We start from the raw sequence: 22835 nt of genomic DNA, 5'->3' as shown, positions 1-22835 counted from the left end.
GATGATGATAGTGTATATGTTAGGGATGATTGTGAAAGTTTATTAGTGGTAGATTGATGATATGTTGTATGCTTGTGTGATGGTTTGTATGAATGTGATAATGTTGTGTTATGGGATTTGAATAATTATATTGATTTTTGGAATTTTAATAATTTATATTGTTTTTATTTCATATTTTCGAATTAATTATTTAAAAATCAATTCAATAATTATTATTAATTAATTTTGGGATAATTATAAAACTAATTAATAACACGAAACATTTGCTATCTTTGCTACTAGGAAAAATCAAATTATTTGGTTCTAATAACATTTATTAAACGTTATTATAAATACTAACAATTGCGAACACAAAAGCGCTATTGTTATACACTTAGTAATAGCACAGAGGAAAATCGCTATTAAAAGGGTTGGACTTTTTATAACGGGTGATATCAGAGCGTCCAAGGAAACGCTATTAAACCAAAATGATAGCGCTTTTCGTCCGCTATTACTAACCACATTTCCTGTAGTGTACCAAGCAGCCTAAATCTACCACGCAGCCTAAAAGATCATTTAATTCCCAACCACTTACAGCTAAATCTACTTAGACAGGAAAGACAATTTACCTCTTCTCAGCTGTGAAATGATAGACAGAAGCTTTGATGTGATCATGCTTTAAGTCCTCCCCATTGCCTTTCTTCCATGGACATCCTCAACCCTAACACACAACCAACAAACAAAGAACAATTAAAATCTTTCTCTCTATAATCAGATAAACGAAAAAAAAAACAGAAAACAAAAACAACAAAGAAAGCACAATTCGATTCCACAAACAATCATTCCCACCATCACTAACTTATATAAAACAGAGGAAAAATTAAACTTAAGCATTTCGATTTCCAGAAACAATGTACTAGTAATCTAACAGTTTTCACCGTCCTCAATATTATCAAACAATCACCAACGACATCAATTTTAAAAGACAAGAATGTTCTGACTTATCTTGTTTCTTCTTCATCTTCAATCCGGACTGACTCCTTCCCTCAGTGGTGCCTTCTTTTGAAGCTTATGTCTTCTGAACTTCATAACCTGTGGAAGAAGAAGACAAAACAGATGAATCACGAACAGAGAATGGGAGATAAACCAAACCACAGAAACAAAATCGAGACAGCCGTAACATAAAGATCAGAAAAATGAATGCTTTCTTACCGATAAGGAGACGGAGACGAGATTCCAGACGAGGTTCGAGAGAGAGTCGACAAGATTCGAGAGAGAGAGAGAGAAGATGGAGAAGTCAAGAATGAAAGTCACCGATAGAGCGAAGATGGAGAGGTTGAGACAGAGACGACGAGGTTCGAGAGAGAGTCGACGAGGTTTGACAGAGAGAGAAGACGGAGAAGTCGAGGATGAAAGTCACCGAGAGAGAGAAGATTGAGGAATCGAGACAGAGACGTCGAGGTTGAGAGAGAGACGACCGTGTTCGAGATAGGGACGCCGAGAGAGACACCACACTAGTCGATTCAGAGACGCCGGCGGAGACGTCGCGGAGCTCGCCCAGAGAGAAGACGGAGAAGTCGAAGACGGAGAAGTCGAGAAACAAACTCTTCTCTTCGGTTTTCTCGCGAGGAAGGAGAGAGACATCACGATCCAACGAGAAGGTGCCACGTTAGGGCTCCTTACCGAACCTAGAAAGCCCAATTTAGAGAGTGTTACTTCATTAATTCAGGCTTTGTCATTTATTTTTATTCTGTTTTTAAGGACTTCTTGGGCTAAGTACTCCCCAATGGAGTTGCTCTGAGTATAATAAGAGATAGGAAAAAAGTTAAGCTTAAAGATCTGAGTAGTACACTTATGAGAAGGTTCTCCCAGGAATCAAGGGGTCAAGATTGTTTGATACACATAAGATAAAGAAAACTTTAAACTTTCTCCTCCTACTACTTCATTGTTCTTTCTAATCATCCAAAGAATCTCAGACAAACTTTTTTGTTACTTAGACTTCACTCAAAACAAAGAAAAGAGTTTTGTATTTTGGGATTATCTTCTACTACTACTCAAAGTTATCACTTTTTCCTCAAAAGAACTATTATTATAGTTAGTCAAAACCTGTTTTTTCTCATCTGTTACTTGAATCCTAACCTGCTCTACACTACCAAATACCCAAAAAAAAAGGCGGAAGGGGGGGGGGGAAACATTCCTTCAGAAGAAAACACATAGAGAACTATACTCAGATACTCTGTTTTCACTCCCTCATGGGCTTCTTAAAAAACCCATAAAACATTTTCTTTTTTCACTTGAATCAAACCCTTATGGAAGACTCTGTAGGCAAAGAGCATGCCAAAAGAAGAAGAAGGAGACGAGCAGCGGCCTTCACCATGTTCTTGTGGGGAATCTTGATCTTTGCTCAGTTTGATTTGTCTTCATCAGCTCTTTCTCCTGATCAGTATTATCACCAACCGTACCCTTCACCGAGGAAGGTTGGTCCTCTCCACAGAACAGCCTCGTTTCAGTCCCCCAGAGCCTCTGTGTCATTCGCAGGTCCACATCAAGAAGAAGAAGACAGAGATGATGTTTATAAAGACGACAAGAGATTTGTTCACACAGGTCCAAATCCTCTACATAACTGAAAATGCGATTATTAAGACGTGTCTGGTTTCTCTTCACATTATGCAATCTCTACTTCGAAATCATTGTTGGTCACTACGAGATATAGATCATTATTGCTAGCCTTCTATACTGTTAGACTAAGCGTTAATGATCTTGTTTCTGTTTGTTGCATCGACCATCGAAATCCAAGAATTATTTAAAACAAATTTTGTATTTATTTAGTTAAATCAGTATGTTTTAGAAGTTGCATATTCTAAGAAAGAAAACAATGGGTTGAAGATTCGACTTCATGGGTTTCTTCGAAGATCATGTTCTTTTGCAGAAAAGAAGGTTGTCTTTTTGTGATAAGTGATTAACTAATGCTGTATTTGTTTTTTCCAAAACTTGATGTTGAATAGGGGGAATAGGTCCAAAGATTCCAAACTAGTAAACTATATAAAATTGATGTAATTGTATTTTAAATGTCTAATTATATACTATATGAACATAGAAGCTGTTGACTGCTCCTTATAGCTCCAGAAAAAGGAAGAACTTAAGACTTGGAATTAGGTGAAACTCATGCATAATAACTTTTTAATTATAAGATATGAGCCCATTGTTTTGGATCTTTTTCATTTTCCCTTTTATAATAAAATGACGATATGGTAGGCTTAGGTTGAAAAGATAACTACATATTCTGAGGTGGTGCATTATGTATTAGATATGTGTGTGTATAAAACACAGTCAGTATTAGATAGTCTTCAAACAGCAATGGATCATGGATGTAAATTCAGTCTGGCCGATGATTCAATGTATACAACGTAGAGACCTTGATAACATAATAGTCGATAAAGAAAAAATGCATATACAGGACATCAATACTTTGGAATTTGTATACAAATCTGACTAGCTCAACCCGATTTATAGACATGATTCCTTCAGTCCTGTTAACAAAGCGTTGTTACGAATGTGGAAAAAATTCGGTAAATTTCCGTATGTTAAATCTAAATGAACAAAATTTATACAAACATTCATTTTGAAAATATTATTGGATTTGTTAAGTTTTCCAATCAATTTTATTTTTACTTAGTTTGATTTGTGCAAATAAAACATTTCGAATTGGCTAAATATATAGTATATGATTGGAAATCAGTCCATATCGTAGTGATGTTTCACTTTCATTAACACGAATGTAAAAGAATTCGAACTTGCAAACTTAATGAGTGTCTGTTTCATATTAAATGTTATTTTAAAATTCTAATTTTATTTATTTTCAGTTTAAATTAATTATAAAGTGCATTGATCTTATAAATAATTTTATTTATTTCAAATATTATTGATCAAAGATATGTAATTAATAGAAACTTAATTACATTTTATTTATTTTTTTAATAGACGTGAAAAATGTCGTGGTGATATTTATTTAAAAATAGAGAGGGAATACTTTTTACTGGAGACTATTGATGGTTTAGCTTTAATGGTTCTTATTTCATTTGTATCGTTTGAACTTAATGCATACAGTTCTCTCGATGGGGATGCCTGTCCCTAGTGACATACTCTATATTTTCTCAAATTTTGAGACATCTATTAATTTTAAACGTACAAAACATATTTAATACGATCATGAATACTAGGCCTAAGGGCATGCATCAGCATTGGTTTTTTTTTTTTTTTTTTTTTTTTTTTTTTTTTTGGAACATGCATCAGCATTGGTTGTTTGGTTGTTTCTTATAACAAAAGTTCTTTAATATTGGTTTTAATGATATTTTGATTTTTTTTTAACGTCTGATTAATTATGCTATTACAACACAATTCTATATCTGACAATTATATCACCAGATGAGAATACACGTCTGACTGCGTCACTTCGAATCATCCTATGAGATCTATGTTCGATGATATGCCATGCATTATGCTGAAGACTTTTTGTAACCATTTTTCTTCATAATACGTATAATTTGTGTATTTTGGGGTTTGAACTTCAAACCTTCGGATATAAAATCATTAATGAATCTTTAGGGGAATCACTTAGACTTCTATAATGATATTTTGATTAGGTAATTAAAAGTCAAAAAGTAAAAAATCAAATATATACAATGAAGAAAGAACACGTGGTTAGAGAGTACCTTTAAATTGTTAAATCGTCTCATCATAAATCGACGATTCTCATAATTTTTCTTTCCTCTCACCTGCTATTTACTTTTCTTTTCTTTTTGATCGACCTGCTATTTACTTTTTAAATGTTTTTTCAACGAGAACTTTTGTTAAGAAGCAACCGATACGGACGCTCTAGATACTACTACAAGTATGACTAATACGCTCTGGATTAATTATTGTATTTTGATAAGGTATATATTAAAATAAAAGTAGTTTATGCGTGATTTTTTTTTAAAAAAAAAGAACTATTGTACCTATTACTAGAAAGTCATGTTACATTTAATCTCTAATCTTATCATTATTATAAGCCTAATTAACTTACTTTCTAGATTATAAGAACAAAATAATATGTCTATAACACAATATTGCTACATTACAGGAACTAAATAACTATTAATCCTTTCCTAGCAAAAATTGTTATTTAAAAAAAAAAAATGGAACTAATGTACCTATTACTAAAAAGTCATCTTATATTTAATCTCTAACATTATCATTATTATAGGTCTAAATAACTTACTTTCTAGATTATAGGAACTAAATAATATGTCTATAACACAATATTGCTACATTATAGGAACTAAATAACTATTAATCATTTCCAAGCAAAAAACGTGATCTGGAAACTCTGTTATCAATTTTTATTTCCATATCATGTACCATCGTGTTTGAAAGACACTACAAGGAGCATAAATACTTTTTTAAATTGACCTAATGGACCTATTACTAGAAAGTCATGTTACATTTAATCTCTAATCTTATCATTATTATAAGCCTAATTAACTTACTTTCTAGATTATAAGAACAAAATAATATGTCTATAACACAATATTGCTACATTACAGGAACTAAATAACTATTAATCCTTTCCTAGCAAAAATTGTTATTTAAAAAAAAAAAAAATTTTTACTTCCATATCATGTACCATAGTATTTGAAAGACACTGCAAGGAGCATAAATATTTCTCGAGACTTCTACACCTAATAAGGTACACTTTTAAAACTAAACTGATTTCACATTGATTTGTGTTTTGTATATAGTTCATTTACAAAATATAATTAAATGTTTAATTAAATTCTTTATAAAATTTATACACATAGCTTTAAGTTTAGTTTTTGTTAACTTTCTTATTTTGTGAAATTTTTGATTATCTTTGGAGATGATAATATTTTAATATTTTCCAAATTTTATTTCTATTTATTTATTCAATGATGAAATACTAATCGAACAAACAAAAAAATATAAGAAAAAATAAACACATGTGAAAATTTGAAACAATATAAATGATGAAGAACAAGTATACTCCAAAATTATTATGTTTGAACAACTTTAATATACTTGATAATATAAATTTATGAAGTTAAAAGTTTAATTTTTTAATAACTTGTGAAAGTTTGAAACAACCAATTCAATAAAAAATATATGGTAAAATTATTATGTTTTAAAAAGTGATAGACACATCTCCTATATATTATAATATATACCAATTAAAAATTAAAAATAAAATATTTATATAAAAATAAATAAAAACAAACATATGTGCAGTTACGCGGATCGAAATCTCGTTTTTAAATTAAATACAGAACAGAATCCCCCAACACAACCGAACTAAAATCACGAATCACTGATGCAAAAGAAAAGTTGTTTACCAAAGTAAAAACTTTGATCTTTGTCTGTTTTTGCCTCAGAATAAATAAAACACTGATTTAAAATACGATGTAAAATGAAAATTACTTTATTGTAGATCCAACTGGTTAAAGAGGAATATCCTGTGAGAGAGGTTGTTGCCTGTGGAATGAATGTTTTTGCACAGTGGAAACTATAAATGGAGATATTTAAGGAGCTATAGTGATTATTCAACTATCTTATTTCCTCTCCATGTTTTATATTCTTTCGGTTTCAGGATTTAAAAAAAAATTGTTTCCACAAAAATACTTTTGCCTTTATACATTTTTATTAGTTAGTAATAATAAATTATAAATTTTAAAGAAATTAATTGTCCTTATTAAATTTTTATTGGTTAAAAAATATAGAAAATAAAAATCACAAAATAATGCATTTACGACAAAAAAATTAATATATATTTAAATATGTTGGAAAAAAACTTAAAACATACGTTTATAACAATTTAGAACTTTCTGTGCCTTCAGGACGTTTATGTCGCAAAATGATCTCTTCGATCTGAAGCATTATGGCAGCTACCTATCGTGGAGGGGAAAAAGACACACTCACCTTGTCCAATGTCGACTAGATAGAGCTCTTAGTAACAGTGAATGGGCCGATCTGTTCCCTTCCTGCAGGAGCCAATACCTTAAGTTTGAGGGCTCCGATCACCGGCCACTTATATCTTTCCTAGACACAAAGAGAAGAAAAGGCCATAGGATATTCAGATATGATCGCCGGTTAAGAGAAAACGCAGAAGTCAAAGAAATGATAAAGACAATCTAGAACTCCTATCCTCAATTCAAAGTGGAAGAGAAACTATCTATGTGCAGAAGAGCAATATGCCACTGGAGCAAAAAGTTCCAAGAGAATAGCTAGAAAGAGATTGAGGGTCTCAGAGAACAACTGGATGCAGCAATGTCTAACCCAATCCCAGATGATGCAGCTATTCACGAGCTAAACAAAAAACTCCTAACAGCTTACAAATCAGAAGAAGAATTCTGGAGACAAAGAAGTAGACAGCTATGGCTAACCCTAGGAGATGCAAATACAAGCTATTTCCATGCAGTTACCAAAGGGAGGAAGGCAAGAAATAGACTATCAGTGATAGAAGACGCAGACGGCCTACCTTGTTTCGAAGAAGAGCAGATCTCTAATGTAATATGCCAGTACTATGACAAGCTCTTCACATCCTCTCCTCATGATGGCCGCCAGACGATAGAGAAAGCACTCGCTCCATGCATATCAAACAGCACAAATGAAACTCTCATCCGAGAACCCTCGCCACAAGAAATAAAGGAGGCTACCTTCGCTATACACGCTGATAAAGCGCCAGGACCTGATGGCTTTTCCGCCAGCTTATTCCAATCTAACTGGGAAGTGTTAGGACCTGCAATACAAAAGAAGTACAATTATTCTTCTCGACAGGAACTCTCTCACCAACGCTCAACACAACACATGTCAGGTTAATACCTAAGACCCTAGACGCTAAGAGGGCTGAAGACTACCGGCCCATTGCTCTATGTAATGTGTTCTACAAGATCATTTCAAAGGTTTTAACTCTCCGACTAAGACCGGTCTTAGGTTCCATTATCTCTGAGAATCAATCAGCTTTTGTTAGAGAGAGAGCAATAACAGACAATGTACTCATAACCCACGAGGTGCTACATTATCTCAAGATATCTACAGCTGAAAAGAATTGCTCAATGGCGGTAAAAACAGACATGTCTAAAGCCTATGACCGTATAGAGTGGGAGTTCATAAAACAAGTGCTTCAAAGGATGGGTTTTCACAACAAGTTTATCCGACTGATCATGCAATGCATTACAACCGTAACCTATTCTTACCTGGTTAACGACGCGGTATATGGATCAGTCAAGCCTTGCCGGGGCATAAGGCAAGGGGACCCACTGTCCCCGTACATCTTCATCCTCTGTGGAGAGGTTTTGTCTGGTCTGTGCAAACAAGCAGAGACAGCAGGAGACCTCCAAGGAGTGAGAGTCGCAAGAGGTAGCCCCCGAGTGAATCATCTGCTATTTGCAGATGATACCATGTTCTTCTGTCAAGCATCTGCAAAGAGTTGCCAATCACTGATGAGAATACTGTCTGAATATGGGAAAGCCTCAGGCCAACAAATAGACAGAGAAAAATCCTCAATAACCTTTTCGTCTAAAACACCAGAGGCCATGAAGGAAGATGCAAAGGCCATCATGATGATAAACAGAGAAGGAAGGACAGGGAAATACCTTGGTCTTCCTGAACACTTTGGCAGGAAAAAGCGAGACCTCTTCACGCAAATTGTGGACCAAATCCGCCAACGAGCTACTAACCGAAGCTCAAGACACCTATCAAAGGTAGGAAAACTCACAATGTTAATGTCAGTACTCACAGCAATCCCCTGCTACACTATGTCTTGCTTCCTACTACCAGTTAGCCTTTGTAAACGGATTCAATCTGCGCTGACAAGATTCTGGTGGGACGATTCTGATACGCAAAGAAAAATGTGCTGGGTAGCCTGGGATACACTAACTAAGTCTAAACCAGTTGGAGGCCTAGGACTGAGAGATGTTCAACTTTTTAATCAGGCCCTCTTGGCGAAACTCGCTTGGAGAATCATCACTGCTCCCGACTGCTTACTATCTAGAGTACTAAAAGGCAAGTACTGCCACAACAAAGGTTTCTTAGAGGTTTCAGTACCTTCTGCCTGTTCGCATGGCTGGAGAAGCATTCTCCACGGTCGAGACCTACTAAAGACGAACATGGGAAAGGCAATAGGGGATGGTCAATCAACAAAAGTGTGGCATGACTCTTGGATATCTCTAAATGAAGATGTCAAGCCGTATGGTCCAATACCAGAGAATGCTCTAGACCTAAGAGTATCAGACCTCCTAACAACAAACTTGGAATGGAATACAAACATAATCAACGAGTTGCTACCTGAGTGTTGCTCCCAAATCCAATGTCTCAGACCAAGCCGACTCAACTCAGATGATATCTACGTGTGGCAACCCGTCCAGTCTGGTACCTACTCCTCAAAATCAGGGTACATTGCAGCTTCTATGAAAGGGACAACATCAACTTCGACTGCAGATGGCTCCTTCAACTAGATTAAAGATATATGGGCAGGAACCTTCTCGCCAAAGATGAAAGTCTTCTTATGGTCCATGGTGCAAAGAGCTCTCCCTTTGGGGGAAAACCTACAGCGAAGAGGAATCACATCCGATGTATCGTGCCCACACTGCAAGGAGACGGAAACATCAATCCATACCTTCTTCTTATGCCCTTTCGCTCAAAAGGTTTGGGAAAAGATCCCCCTGCATCATACATTTCACATAGCTGCAGACGACACCATTGAAACCATCCTGTTCAAGTTCCGTAACACGATATGCCTACCACCCTCAGGATTCTCTTCTCCTATATTCCCCTGGACCTGTTGGACCATATGGACAACAAGAAACAAGTTAATCTTCGAGAATCTATCCTCTAGCCCTGAAGAGATAGTCGCAAAAATCATAACTTTGGCAAGAGAGTGGAGTATGGCTCAAGCGAAGGACCCAAAGCAGAACTCCATGTTTCCTGGACAAACAACACGACAAAGACAAGAATCTCCGAGGTATCGACCACTCCCCCCCGATACGATCACTTGCAAGACAGACGCATCGTGGGACAAAACAACAAGGAGAGCAGGACTAGCTTGGATCTGTACAGGAAACGAAGGGAACACCATGCAACAAGGCACCGAGTTACAAGAATCCGTCGCTTCACCCCTCGTGGCTGAGGCTCTCGCTGTTAGATCAGCAATCATCGCAGCAACATCAAAGGAGATCAAAAACCTTCGAGTGTTGTCTGACTCTTCAACACTCATCAGAGCTATCACCACCAATCGACAGGAAAAGGAAATCTTTGGAATCGTCTTCGACATCCAACAGATCTCTTCTGTCTTTCAATCTATCTCTTTCGATTATCTACCTAGGGCTCAAAATTTGCAAGCCGATCGCTTAGCAAAAGAAACTCTTCGTTCTTCCTTTTCTGCATGTATCGGGCCTCTAGTGGGCTAAACAATATCTTTGGACTTTTATTAATATATGGATTTGAACAAAAAAAAAAAACAATTTAGAAATTTATACTGCTTTCAAAATTTTCATTTTGTTTTTTAATAGTGTGATTGTTTTCACTTTTTGGAATGTGTAGAAATGGGCTGGGAAAAGAGTCATTGGGCTAATGGTAGTTTGGTCCAACTTTTAAACTTATGCATAGTAACCATTCAATACATTCAAGGTTGTATATTGTTTTGTCTCTCACTCTCTTTATATATATGCGCGTGCATAAATATTTTAGTTTATCTATTAAACAGTACAAAGGTAAACCATGATAGACCCAAAAAACAATCTCATGGTAGGCTTTTATCTCTCTTGCATCACAAGTAAACCTCTCATCATTCATTTCTATATAAAAAGCACTGAAACTCAAGCATTACTCTCTCAAATCCCATTTCCTATAGCTTAAGGTTCAGAATTCCAAAGTGACAAAAACAACAACAAAAGTCCTCTTTTCTATAATTCTTGTCTCTTGACTCTTTTGTCAATCTTTTCTAAAATAGAAGTGATTAGGGCGGCAAAGTTTGAGTTTTATCACAGCATGGGCTACATCTCCAACAACAACCTAATCAACTATTTGGCCTTCTCTACTACTAAACCTCATCTTCTATCACAATGTCTCAAAATCCTTACATCTCTATATCTTATATATCAGTCACTGATGAACATGTTTTTGTTTTGTAAGTAGTTTCCTTAAATAGCATTTTGGTTATTGTTACGTTTGATTTTGCAGGCAATATTATCGACAAAATCATCATCAACACCTCATTAACGGCTCAGAAAATAACTCGGCGGCGGTTGCGTCGTCGAGATGGAATCCTACGCCGGAGCAGATCACAGCGCTGGAAGAGATATACAGAAGGGGAACACGGACGCCTACGACAGAACAAATCCAACAGATAGCATCTAAGCTCAGTAAGTATGGCAGAATCGAGGGCAAAAACGTTTTCTATTGGTTTCAGAACCACAAGTCTAGAGAGAGACTTAAGCGACGCCGTTGTGAAGGAGATAATGATATTAACAGCGTTCATGAACCACTTAAAGACGTCAAGGATTCATCATCAGGTGATAAAATATTACTTGATTATTATACATTAAGAATGTTATACATTAATTATTTAAAGGGGTGATCTACTTTAACCCCGTCCTTAAGTGTCAATTACAGGTGGTTATCGAGTTGATCAGACAAAGATCTATGCATCTTTTCCACACACAAACCAACAACCACAGGTAATTCTTTTTCAATGTATATATTGAGTTTATGTATACAAATATACAAAGAAGTACTTAATTTATATATATTATACGGATGTTTATATATATAGCCGACAAGAAAATATGTACAGATGTATATAAATGTTGGTATGTGTGGGAAAGTTATAGATGCATCAAAGTGTAGAGAAGCTTTTTCATGAGATGTTGGAAACCATACAAATAATATTGAGAGCCAAAATAGAGTTGATTAATGAATTATTGTTTTCTTCTGCTCAGAATGAATTAGTTCTGCCTAATCTAATCAATAATGAAGATCACTGTAAGACTGAAGAATCAGAAAGGGCATCGGATGCAGGCAAAGAAGCCATGTGTGGAAATCTTGTTGCTTCATTCGTAAATCAAGAACCAGGAGAGATTAATATCGAAGAAGATAGATACAATGTCAGGGGAGAAGTACAAGAAGAAGAAGAAGAGAAAACAAGGGAGATCCGAACTTTAAATCTCTTCCCGGTACTGGAGAACCAAGAGAAAACCGACTGGTTTGCAGAGAAGAAGAAAGCAAATGCAAACCGAATGTGTTACAACTATCGTTACTACTATGAGTTCATGCCTTTGAAGAAGAACTAAACCAGAGCACATGTGTTAGTAATAAATTAGATAATGGATTTAGTGAAGTATTTTTTTGTTGTTTGTCGAGAAATGGGCAAGTGATGTCTGGAGTGGGAGAGATGAAGACGTGTAGTAAATGTTAGTAGGGTTTGAAGTTATACGGTTATTTTAAAAAGGTTTCTAGGGTTTTGGAGAACCATGATTATTTATTATTACCCGAATGTGAAGTTGGACCATGTTGGTAGTTGGGTCTGGAACTCGAACAATAATACAATATCGATATATCTGAAAGTGAAAGATTACGGTGATCTATTGTCAATGTAAAGTATTCTTCACATGCTTTCTCTTCTTCTTCTGCAACATTTAATAAGACTATGTGAGAGAGATATTCGATGCTGACATTGCACTGTGTTTAGAATCCCTTTAGATTTTTTTCAGTGAGTTTAGCATATGTGCGGTTTATTAGCAGAAAAGGTGAGTGGCAAGTGATTGGAACCTAACATTTGAATTTTGATAGAATGAAAGACAAACAATCTTTTATTGTTTTTGCCTATTTCTCATTTATCATACACATTGTGTTTTAAAAAAACTACCAAGAGATGCTCAAAATAAACTTTAATACATGAATCAAAAGGTCTTAGCTTATGTCTATTATATAGTTCTGAAGATTCGTGAAAAAATAATTTTTACATCCCAGTTTGTGGTATACGGAAAGAATTGAAATTATTGAATTTGCTACATATGTCATCAAAATACATTTATTTTTTCGGTTCTACATTCGTTTAGAACTTCAAGATTAGTAATGTTTTACCACGAGTAGTGGGAGGATGGTGACCTACCAGGAAGTCATTTGCGAGATCGTGTACGACTGAGGTCAAAGCACGTGGAAATGTCATATGGTGATTGCAAGGTCAATAAACAAGTCTTTCGAGCTTTGAAAAAAATAAACGCACCGTATATCGTATGGAAAGGGGTCCACTGGCCGAGAAAACGGGCGTAGGAAGCCTATTAACCGTAGAAGGTCGAGGCGTTACAAGTGGTATCAGAACCAAACCCAGACGAGTGTGGAGTCATGTGAGGGCTCACCCTAACATGGATAACGATCTAGGGGCGCAACGAAGACGTTGCATTCTATGAGAAGGGGTGAATTGTAACATCCCGGTTTGTGGTATATGGAAATGCTTAGAAGAATTGATTTGGCTACCTATGTCATCAAAGTCCACTTAACTCTTCGGTCACACATTCGTTTATAACTTCAGAATTAAACTTCCTTTAACTGGAATAATAAAAGAATGGGTGATCTAGAAGTCATTTACGGTATCGTGTGAGTGAGACCAAAACACGTGGAAATGTCACGTGGTGATCATAGAGTCAGTAAACAACTCATTCGAGCTTTGAAAAAATTAACGCACCGTCCGTCGCACGGAATAGTGTCCACGGGCCGAGAAAGTAAGCGTAAAAGACCCATTAGCCGTTGACAGTTGGAGCATTATGTAATCTAAACATACCATTGTCTCTTCTTTTGTCTTTTTAAGACCATGAATTTATAATTTGTATAATGGTATGGACAAAATTTAAGACCATGAATGTACTTGTATAAATGACGATGAAGAACGATTCCTAAAGACAACCACACAAAGCATTTATAACTTCGACCATAACTCTTTTATTGACTCTATATATTGTTTCTGCACCTAAAAGATCAGTCCCACGTTTTATATTTCCTAGTACAATTACAACAGGACAGATATAGTTTGTCCCATTCCTCAAATCACATTAACATTTCAAAAGTCTTGACAAACAAAAAATACAAAGCTGTATCCAATGGTCATTTATTTCTCAAACTCTCTTCTGCCTCATGGGTTCTAGGGTCTAGCCACTTCTTATGACTTTCTTCAGTGTCTAATTACTACGAATTCAAAGCTATAATCACAGAAATATCAAGTAAATCACTGCCACACTTTATTGATCATAATCTAAAGACAGAACTACAGAAACCAAGCAGAAACAAATTGTATTTCGACAAGCAAATGACACAAGAAGGGCCTAAATTAGCCATGTTCTTATTATTGTTCAGAAGAAATTTGATAAACGCGACTGGCTTGTAATTAAGGGGAATAGAGAGGCTCAGGCGTGTTTTCCTTCGAATCCTAGCACAAAAAGGAATTGTTAGCATGAAGAATACATTCATTGAAAATAGTCGTAAAAGACTTTGTTTTGATTCAATACTGAGAATAGATGGAACAAAATGTTAGATAAATTTTTTACCAGTTGTCTTGTGCCCATTTGCATCCATCAGATTCTACTACATGTAAGCTATAGGCATGTCTCGACTTAGGAGATAGATTCTCAAAACTGCATCCCAAAAACCACAATGCAAAACAGTTAGAGAACATGATTTTTTTAGAGCTAAGCCAAATCTAAACTAATAAGCAAAGCTACTTCATATATATTGGAAGATCGAAATTTACCTTTGATGGATTAGATCACCATGAATGGCAATTATTGAGCCTGCTTTCATTTCAATAGGTACAAAATCTTTCTGCTCGTAAGATGGGGATGGCTGATCATAAGTTACACCATTTTCACCCCGGACAAACCTTCTAACCAGACCGTCTGAAGCAAAGGAAAGAAAAGAGTGTTTAGCTACGTGAAAATATATAGATCACAAAGAACACAAGACATAGAGGTTAGACACCAACTCTTGTGAGATCCGGGTATCGCCCAAAGACAACTGTTAAGAGTTGTGGAATCTTCTAAGGCCATCCAAAGACCAGTACAACTAGGTGGATCCGTGTACACATAAGAATTATCTTGGTGTGGCACAACTTCGCCTCCGATTCCAGGTTGCTAGTAAAATTAATTGCCCCAATGCATAGTTGATAAACTCATATTAGGTTTATTATTCCAAAGAGACAAGACCACTATCTAGAGATAGCTTTTGAAATTTTAACTTAACTAGAAATACTAGTTCTGAAGTTGCTCAAATAAACATATAACAGTTGAAAATTTCCATATTATATGAGAATCTCAGTTCCTAATTAATTATTAACATAAATCAACATATAATGTGAACAAATGGAATTTTGAAGCAACATTGTACCATAGATCTAAGTTGTGTGTAGAAGTAAATTAAAAAGTACCTTGAAAATGTACATGGACTGCATGACGACTGGTCTCCTGTAACCAAAGGATAATACCAAACTTGAGACCTTGGACGAATACGTGAATTCCTTATACAATGGGTCAAGCTCGTGCAGTGCTGCGCCAACAAAAAAAAAACATTATCAGACGTGTTTCTCCACCCAACACTAAAGTAACATGTTGAATAAAATACCATGGCCAACTTTGTTTATAGAAAGCTCTTTTGGTTGCTACAATTCCCCATCGTCGCCAAAAGCTTTTTCTGAGTTTCAAACACACAACAACTCTTTACGGTACAAAAAGCAGCTAATGGCGAGATTATAACAAAACGAGTAGATAATTCCAACTAAAATGATTAAAATTTACAAAAATTGCATCCTGAATAAGTCTCTACAAAGGAATGATTGCAGTTTCCTACACATGTGCATTCTGAAAACTTACATTCTCAAATTGAACGAATACAAAAATCAAAGTTAGGAACAGAGAACTTGCACACATACAAGCAACGTAAAATTGCACTTGCACACATACAAACAGCATAGAATTGCCAAGAACACCATTGGAACACTATGAAAAGCTTTAGGGGTTAAAGGATACCTTCAAAGAAGAAGGAGATTTTTGCAGCGCTGTCAAAGAAGTAATGATCCTTCGTGTGCTGCTGCAGAAGAAACATAACAATATCAGATTGTCAATCAGAATTAAGTAATTAAAATCAGAGAAAAAAAATGAGTACGATGGAGTTAACCTGATTTGTAATGGAGAAAACAGAGGAAGATTCGGAAGGATCAAATTGAGTCAGCAACTCGTCCATCCTCTTCCTCAAGCCTCCAATCTCATCCTCGCCCGCGAACGATTCCATCACCAAATACCCTTTTCCGTTATTTCAAAATAATTAACTTCTTCTTCTTCTTCTTATGATGGAAGTTGGAATGTGCGAGATGGAATAGCTAAAGTAGGATGGGTATCTCGAGATGTAAATGGTACTTATACAGGATCGGGACAAGGAGCTTTTGGCAACAGATCGAACAGTATTGAAGCAGAATGTCAAGCACTACTAATGGCGATGCAGAATGCTTGGTGCAATGAATTTCAACACGTCATATTTGAAGGAGACTGCAAAGAACTTCATGATTTAGTCCAAGGATGCAAGAAGAATTTAAGTTACATAACTGGGTGCGTGATATGGATCATGGTCATCAAAATTCCAATCATGCTACTTTACTTGGATACCAAGGCAAAACAACAAGGTGGCAGACATCTTAGCTCGATCAAGGAGTAATCAACGATGTGGTTTTACTTATCATTTTTATGCTCCCATCTCAATTATAAACGCTCTTCATGTGGATTTACACTAATCTTATATTATATATTAAAACAGAAGTCACAAGCTTGATTCATGTGTGATCTTTTTTAAAAAATGAACCTAATGGACATATTACTAGAAAGTCATGTTACATTTAATATCTAATTTTATCATTATTATAGGTCTAACCAACTCATTTTCTAGATTATAGGAACTAAATAATATGTCTATAACACAATATTGCTACATTATAGGAATTAAATAACTATCAATCCTTTCCTAGCAAAAAAAAAAAGTGATCTGAAAACTATGTTATCAATTTTTACTTCCATATCATGTATCATCGTATTTGAAAGAGACTGCAAGGAGCAAAAATATTTCTCGAGACTTCTACACCTAATCAGGTATATTTTTAAAACTAAACTGATTTCACATTGATTTGTCTTTTGTATATAGTTCATTTACAAAATATAATTAAATGTTTAAATAAAGTATGTATAAAATTTATACACGAAGCTTTAAGTTTAGTTTTTGTTAACTTTCTTATTTTGTGAAATGTTTGATTATCTTTGGAGATGATAATACTTTCATATTTTCCAAATTCTATTTCTATTTATTTATTCAATAATGAAATACTAATCCAACAAACAAAAAAATATATAAGAAGAAATAAACACATGTGAAAGTTTGAACAATCTATTTGATGGAGAGCAAGTATACTCTAATATTATTATATTTGAACAACCTTAATATACTCGATAATATAAATCTATGAAGCTAAAAATTTAATTTTTTAATAACTTGTGAAATTTTGAAACAACCAATTCAATAAAATTAATATACGTTAAAATTATTATGTTTTAAAAAGTGATAGAAACACCTCATATACATTATAATATATACCAATTTAGAATTGAAAACAAAATGTTTATATAAAAATAAATGAAAACAAACATCCGCGCGGTTGCGCGGGTCGAGATCTAGTTAATTATTATAAACAATGTTGGTCGTTAAAAAAAGTACATTTTTAATGTTAAACTTTGATTTTTAATGAAATGGGATTATTTTATGGAAATTTATTTATTCTCTTTAAGTTTTATTTTTGTTCATACTTTTGTGTGTTATTATAAAATATTTTAACTGAACTTAGTTTTGACTAAATATAGGGCTCCCCCTAAATATATTCAATATTATTTTTACATATTATTGCAATTTAAAAATGTATATATATATATATATATATATATATATATATATATATATTTGGTTTTCTCTCATTTTCTGAAATTTAAAACTTAACCAAAAATGAATATTATCAATTAGCGTGAAAAACAAAAACAAAAATATACTAAAACTTTTAATATTTTATAAAACTAATAAAGGCCACAAACTGTAAGTTGAGCATGATTAACCCCGGTCTCTTAGCCGGGGTTCTTAACTCATGACTTGACATTTTTTATTTTTTTTCACACTTTTCGGCTAAGAGACGGTTTTTATATCTGTTATTTAAGAGACGGTTCATAGTTTTTTTTAGTTAAAATCTAAGAAAAGCTAAGAACCGTCTCTTATTCGAAGTTATGAACCCCAGTTAAAAGACGGAGGTTAATCATGGGCCACTTGCCTCAACAAGTATGACACTTAGATTGAATATTTTAATTAAAAACTCTGTGAGTTAATATGATTTATGTAATTACCATATTCCGTACAATCTCTCTTCCATCAAATTGGGAAGCTTTGAAGACATCAGCTTTTATAAATTGTTTGATTGTCAATTTCAATTAAGGTCAACTGGTTTATGTAACTTGATTTTGAACTTCGATTTTTAATTATTATAAAAGCTTGCCACTTGCAAAAGTAAGTATGGATATTCTGAATTTTGTACAAAATAATATGTATACGTATGTTAGTGGTGATATATACAAAGGTCAACGGAATAATCAAATATCAACGGCCATATATGTGTGTAAGTTTTGTACTCAACATATGAATATATGATTTATGTACCCGAAAAGGTGATTTGTGTTTCTATGTAACATACGGTATGATTAGCTTCTTTTTTTTTTTGTTTAACACCATACGGTATGATTATCTATTATGTGTAATTTTACAGTACAGTCAACGAGTTTCTTTTTTAAATGGGCGAGAAAAACAATATTCACTGATCGTCGGGACGTAGCAATTCATTAGAAAAATGTTTATTACTGAGTGTCAAAGATAAAGTCATTGTGTTCAATATACATACATCATACAATCCTTTTGTAGATTGTATGATCTATCCGTTGGATTTTTTTCTCTATTAAATAAAACCACCAGTTGACGATGAACAAGAGAACAAAATGCAAACTAGCCAAATCTATGGAGCTGCGACATGGCCGTTGACTTTGATGACAGGCGCCTATCTCGTATTATATTAAATGAGGAAATTTTTACATTCTAAGACACTTTTTGTCTTTCATATTACACAATCAGACACAATAGTCATGTGACACACTTTATCTGCCTGCAATGTCACATATACCCTCTAAACTAACCCAACCAGAGTTTGCCTTTAACCAAGGGTGTCATCAATTTTTTTTTTTTTTAAATCAAAAGCTTATCAACACTTCCTCTTTTCCTCAAATCACAAAACCTAATTGATCTTCAATTCCTTCCTCTCCGCCTCATACTCTCCGTCTCGAATCTTAAGTCGTCAACACTCCCTCTCTTCGCCTACGCCGTGAACCATGAGGAAACCAAAGTCAAAGAAGAAGGTCTTAGTGGAGGACGAAGAAACGCCACCACAATACGAAGTCGGAGGTATTTCACTCTTCCCGCTGCTCTCGTTTTTTCCAAAATCCCAGAATCTGATTTGTTTTATATATGTAGATCCATCTTCACCGGACCTCCGTCTACCTCCTCGACTTTTCGCGACGGACCGGTTCCCCACCAGGCGTCATAACATCTATTCCTCTCCGGATCTACTCCCTTTTATTCGCAACGTTCTTCGCGACACGGCGGAATTTGAAACCATCCGTAGGTCCTGTTTCGGGAAACTCTTCGACCTCCCTGCTCGTCAATGCCCTGTGTCGTGTAAGCTGATCCACGTGTTTCTCACTCGTCAACTTGTTTGTCTTCCAAAGAACACGCTTTGGTCCGCATTTGGTGGTTTTCCTTTCCGATATGGTCTTGAGGAATTTGGCACTGTCACGGGCCTCCCTTGTGGTTCATACTCTGAGAGATACAATCCCAAAACCGCTAAAGCTATTGTCGCCGGCAAAGATAGAGTATGGAAGAGACTTTTTGGGAAGAAAAAATTTGTGACGATTGCTGATCTTTGTCGGATGCTTGAGACCGACAAAGATATGGATGGGTGGAAAAAGATACGGATTGCTCTCATTATAATCGTCGACGGAGTTCTCATCGCTCACAAACAAGAAGCACGCCCCACTCCTCATTATGTTAGGATGGTTGAAAACCTCAAAACATTTCTTGCTTTCCCATGGGGTAGAGAGTCTTTCCTCAAGACCATCTCATGCATGAAACCATCGAAGTTTGTCCCCAAAAAATGTGAAGATCCTGTTGCTACACTTGTCAAGAAGCTCAAGCAGCGCAGTTTCAGATTACAAGGCTTCCCACTTTCACTACAGCTAGTGGCATTTCGTGCGATCCCCCAGCTTCTGGATTATATACCGGCTCCATTAAACAACCTCACAGTGATGGACTTGGAAGATGGTAATCTACCACAGCACAAGTCAATCAATGCCATCCACATCCGACGCGTCGAATTTGACCCCAATGTAAGTCTAAAACTTTTGTATTAAACTAACTCCAAAATGTATTTTTTAATCTAATCATTTTACAAAACTAAGATGCTTTTGAATTTTCTCAGCTGGTAGTCACTCCTATTATACCCATCGAAAGCCAGCCACAGCCAGGATGGCAAGGCTATCATCTTTCAACAAACTTTTATCTCGTCGCAAGCAGTCCAACACACCACCCCACACTCCAGAACCAAGTCATAATCAGGTGAATTGCAAAGAACACACTTTTTGCCACATAAATAGCTTTGTGTTTTCACCACTAACAAAGAATTCATTTTTAGCTGCAAGATGATGCCCCAATGGAGACAGATGACTTGCCTCAAACGACATCCCCTATAATCAGTCAATACGAAGCTCAGCTACATCGCGATTCTGCAGATGATCATCTTGCTAGTTCCCCTGTAACCGACCACTGCATCCACACAGAGAGTGTCCACGTTTCACCTAACGACAACAACACATGTGTCCACACATCTCCTGACCACAACGATGACAGCAGACAAGTCTCCCCGGTTTTTAATCAAACTCCTCAGCCTAGTCAGGTGATTACCCACCCCAATGATGATACAGATGACTACGACGAGCCACCTCGTACGCCAGTCAGCGTGCAACCTCCTTGGGATGAGCTCAACTCAGTAGTCTACGATAAGAGTGATCACCCCAACAGCCCGGAGATTAATCACATCCTCTATCATGGTGTGAGGATTTACGATCCCATCAATCCAGACCCACCAATCTTCGATTCATCTATTCCTCGCAGTCGCTTACTATTGTCACCGCAGCCTAAAACCATGCTTACATCACCCACTAAGAGCAACGATAGTCTGTCAGGCTTCGCCGTTCATGCTACTACCGTCAATGCTTTCACAGCTACAGCTTCCTCCAACTCTCCACCCTCCCTTGCTCTTTAAGGTAATATGCAGCCTACTCGCCATTTATTGCTTGACTACTCCCTCTGAAATACTTGAAGCAAATATGTTCACATTTTCAGGAACAAAACACCCATGGAGTTGTCGACCTAACGGCGACAAAAGATGTGGAGAGCCACGTTCCGTCTTTGGAGGAGAACCACCTTGCTAATGAATTGTCCAAATTTCCATTAATCCCTGCGGTTACACTCATCTCGCCACTTCCAGGTCTCGAGTGGGATCTATTCTACAACACAATCTCAACTAAGACGAACGTGTACGTTTCCTCATCTTATACCCTCATTTCCATGCTATTTGCTTCCTTACACTTTTCTGTTGCAGCTACCACACCACACCGTCTTCCTTTGACTTCTCCAACAAATTTCTTCTCGATCTCGCTAAACCAAAGCAATGGACATCCACCCGCACCACCTGCGTAAGAGTTCTCTCTTTTCTAATTCGTCTCAACTATACGCAACGTACCTACGACCACTAACTTTATAACACATTCTTGTTTATTTCATCCAGCACATGCGAGTTTTAATCCACATGCTCGGTGCCAGACACTCAACACATCTTCTCACTGAAAAGTCAGCATTCACCACCCCCCTCCTACCTGCTTATATATGCGACAGTTGGGCCGATTTTGCCCCCTGCAGAAAGAGATCAACCTTCGTGTGGGATGAGCGTCTTGTCGACATTGTTCTCCACCAAGGGAAGAAATGGATGGAGGACATCCACACCATCTACACTCCGATGCTTTGGAACTGTAAACATTGGGTCGGCCTAGCCATCAACCTTGACATGGGGTATATTGAGATCCTAGATCCTCTGCCCGCTTTGTATGCAGATAGTCGTGTCGAGCGGTTCATGCAACCATTGCTGACCATACTCCCTTATCTCGTGAGGAAAGTGGCCATGTGTGAGCTTACTCAGTTCAGTGGACTCAAAAATTTTGTCTGGAGATGCATACCTGACCTCTACAACAACTCCCGATCTGGTGACTGCGGACCCGTCAGCATGAAGTTTCTGGAGATGCACACCGTGGTTGTATGGCCATAACTAATGTTCCTCTGTTTTCATTGTCCCCACTAGTTCAATTAACTAATGTTTCTCTTAATAGGTTGTTATCATTTCCAAAACTGCTGCTTAATTACACAAATATTTCCAATGCTTCTTCAATTTATGAGTTCGATTCTAAGGTTTTCCTTTTAAACTTTACATACCAACACTCTCTGTCTCAACGACTATTATACACTCATGCCATTTGTTGGAAATTCCCATCTAAACAAAACAAGTTTATAAATCTGCTGTCCACATCCACAGATTTGATTCTATTAGTTCAATTTTGCTTAACAATAACAGCAGTTCAATTAGA

At 36.1% G+C, this 22835-nt stretch overlaps 3 protein-coding genes and 1 pseudogene across 3 annotated transcripts; 3 read left to right on the top strand and 1 right to left on the bottom strand.

Moving 5' to 3' along the window:
* The first annotated feature begins 2152 nt into the window (after positions 1 to 2152).
* Positions 2153 to 2797, top strand: LOC106317358 (CLAVATA3/ESR (CLE)-related protein 16). Its single transcript, XM_013755188.1, has one exon. It carries the CDS (start codon positions 2289 to 2291, stop codon positions 2604 to 2606), a length of 318 nt encoding a protein of 105 aa, XP_013610642.1. The 5' UTR covers positions 2153 to 2288; the 3' UTR covers positions 2607 to 2797.
* A 6727-nt stretch (positions 2798 to 9524) lies between these two features.
* On the top strand, positions 9525 to 10439 carry LOC106314545. The gene has a single exon (XM_013752404.1). The coding sequence runs from the start codon at positions 9525 to 9527 to the stop codon at positions 10437 to 10439; it is 915 nt and encodes a 304-aa protein (XP_013607858.1).
* Positions 10440 to 11019: 580 nt separating this feature from the next.
* On the top strand, positions 11020 to 12391 carry LOC106317597 (WUSCHEL-related homeobox 6). The gene is made up of 4 exons (XM_013755386.1): positions 11020 to 11104; positions 11220 to 11543; positions 11644 to 11708; positions 11970 to 12391. The coding sequence occupies exons 1-4, from the start codon at positions 11020 to 11022 to the stop codon at positions 12318 to 12320; spliced, it is 825 nt and encodes a 274-aa protein (XP_013610840.1). The 3' UTR covers positions 12321 to 12391.
* A 2019-nt stretch (positions 12392 to 14410) lies between these two features.
* LOC106314544 lies at positions 14411 to 16704 on the bottom strand (annotated as a pseudogene).
* Positions 16705 to 22835: the final 6131 nt, after the last annotated feature.

This window comes from Brassica oleracea, chromosome C9 (genome assembly GCF_000695525.1).
Source record: "Brassica oleracea var. oleracea cultivar TO1000 chromosome C9, BOL, whole genome shotgun sequence".
NCBI classification, from domain to species: domain Eukaryota; kingdom Viridiplantae; phylum Streptophyta; class Magnoliopsida; order Brassicales; family Brassicaceae; genus Brassica; species Brassica oleracea.
Note: the sequence above shows the minus strand (reverse complement) of the source record. Positions and strands in the feature narration are given on the sequence as shown.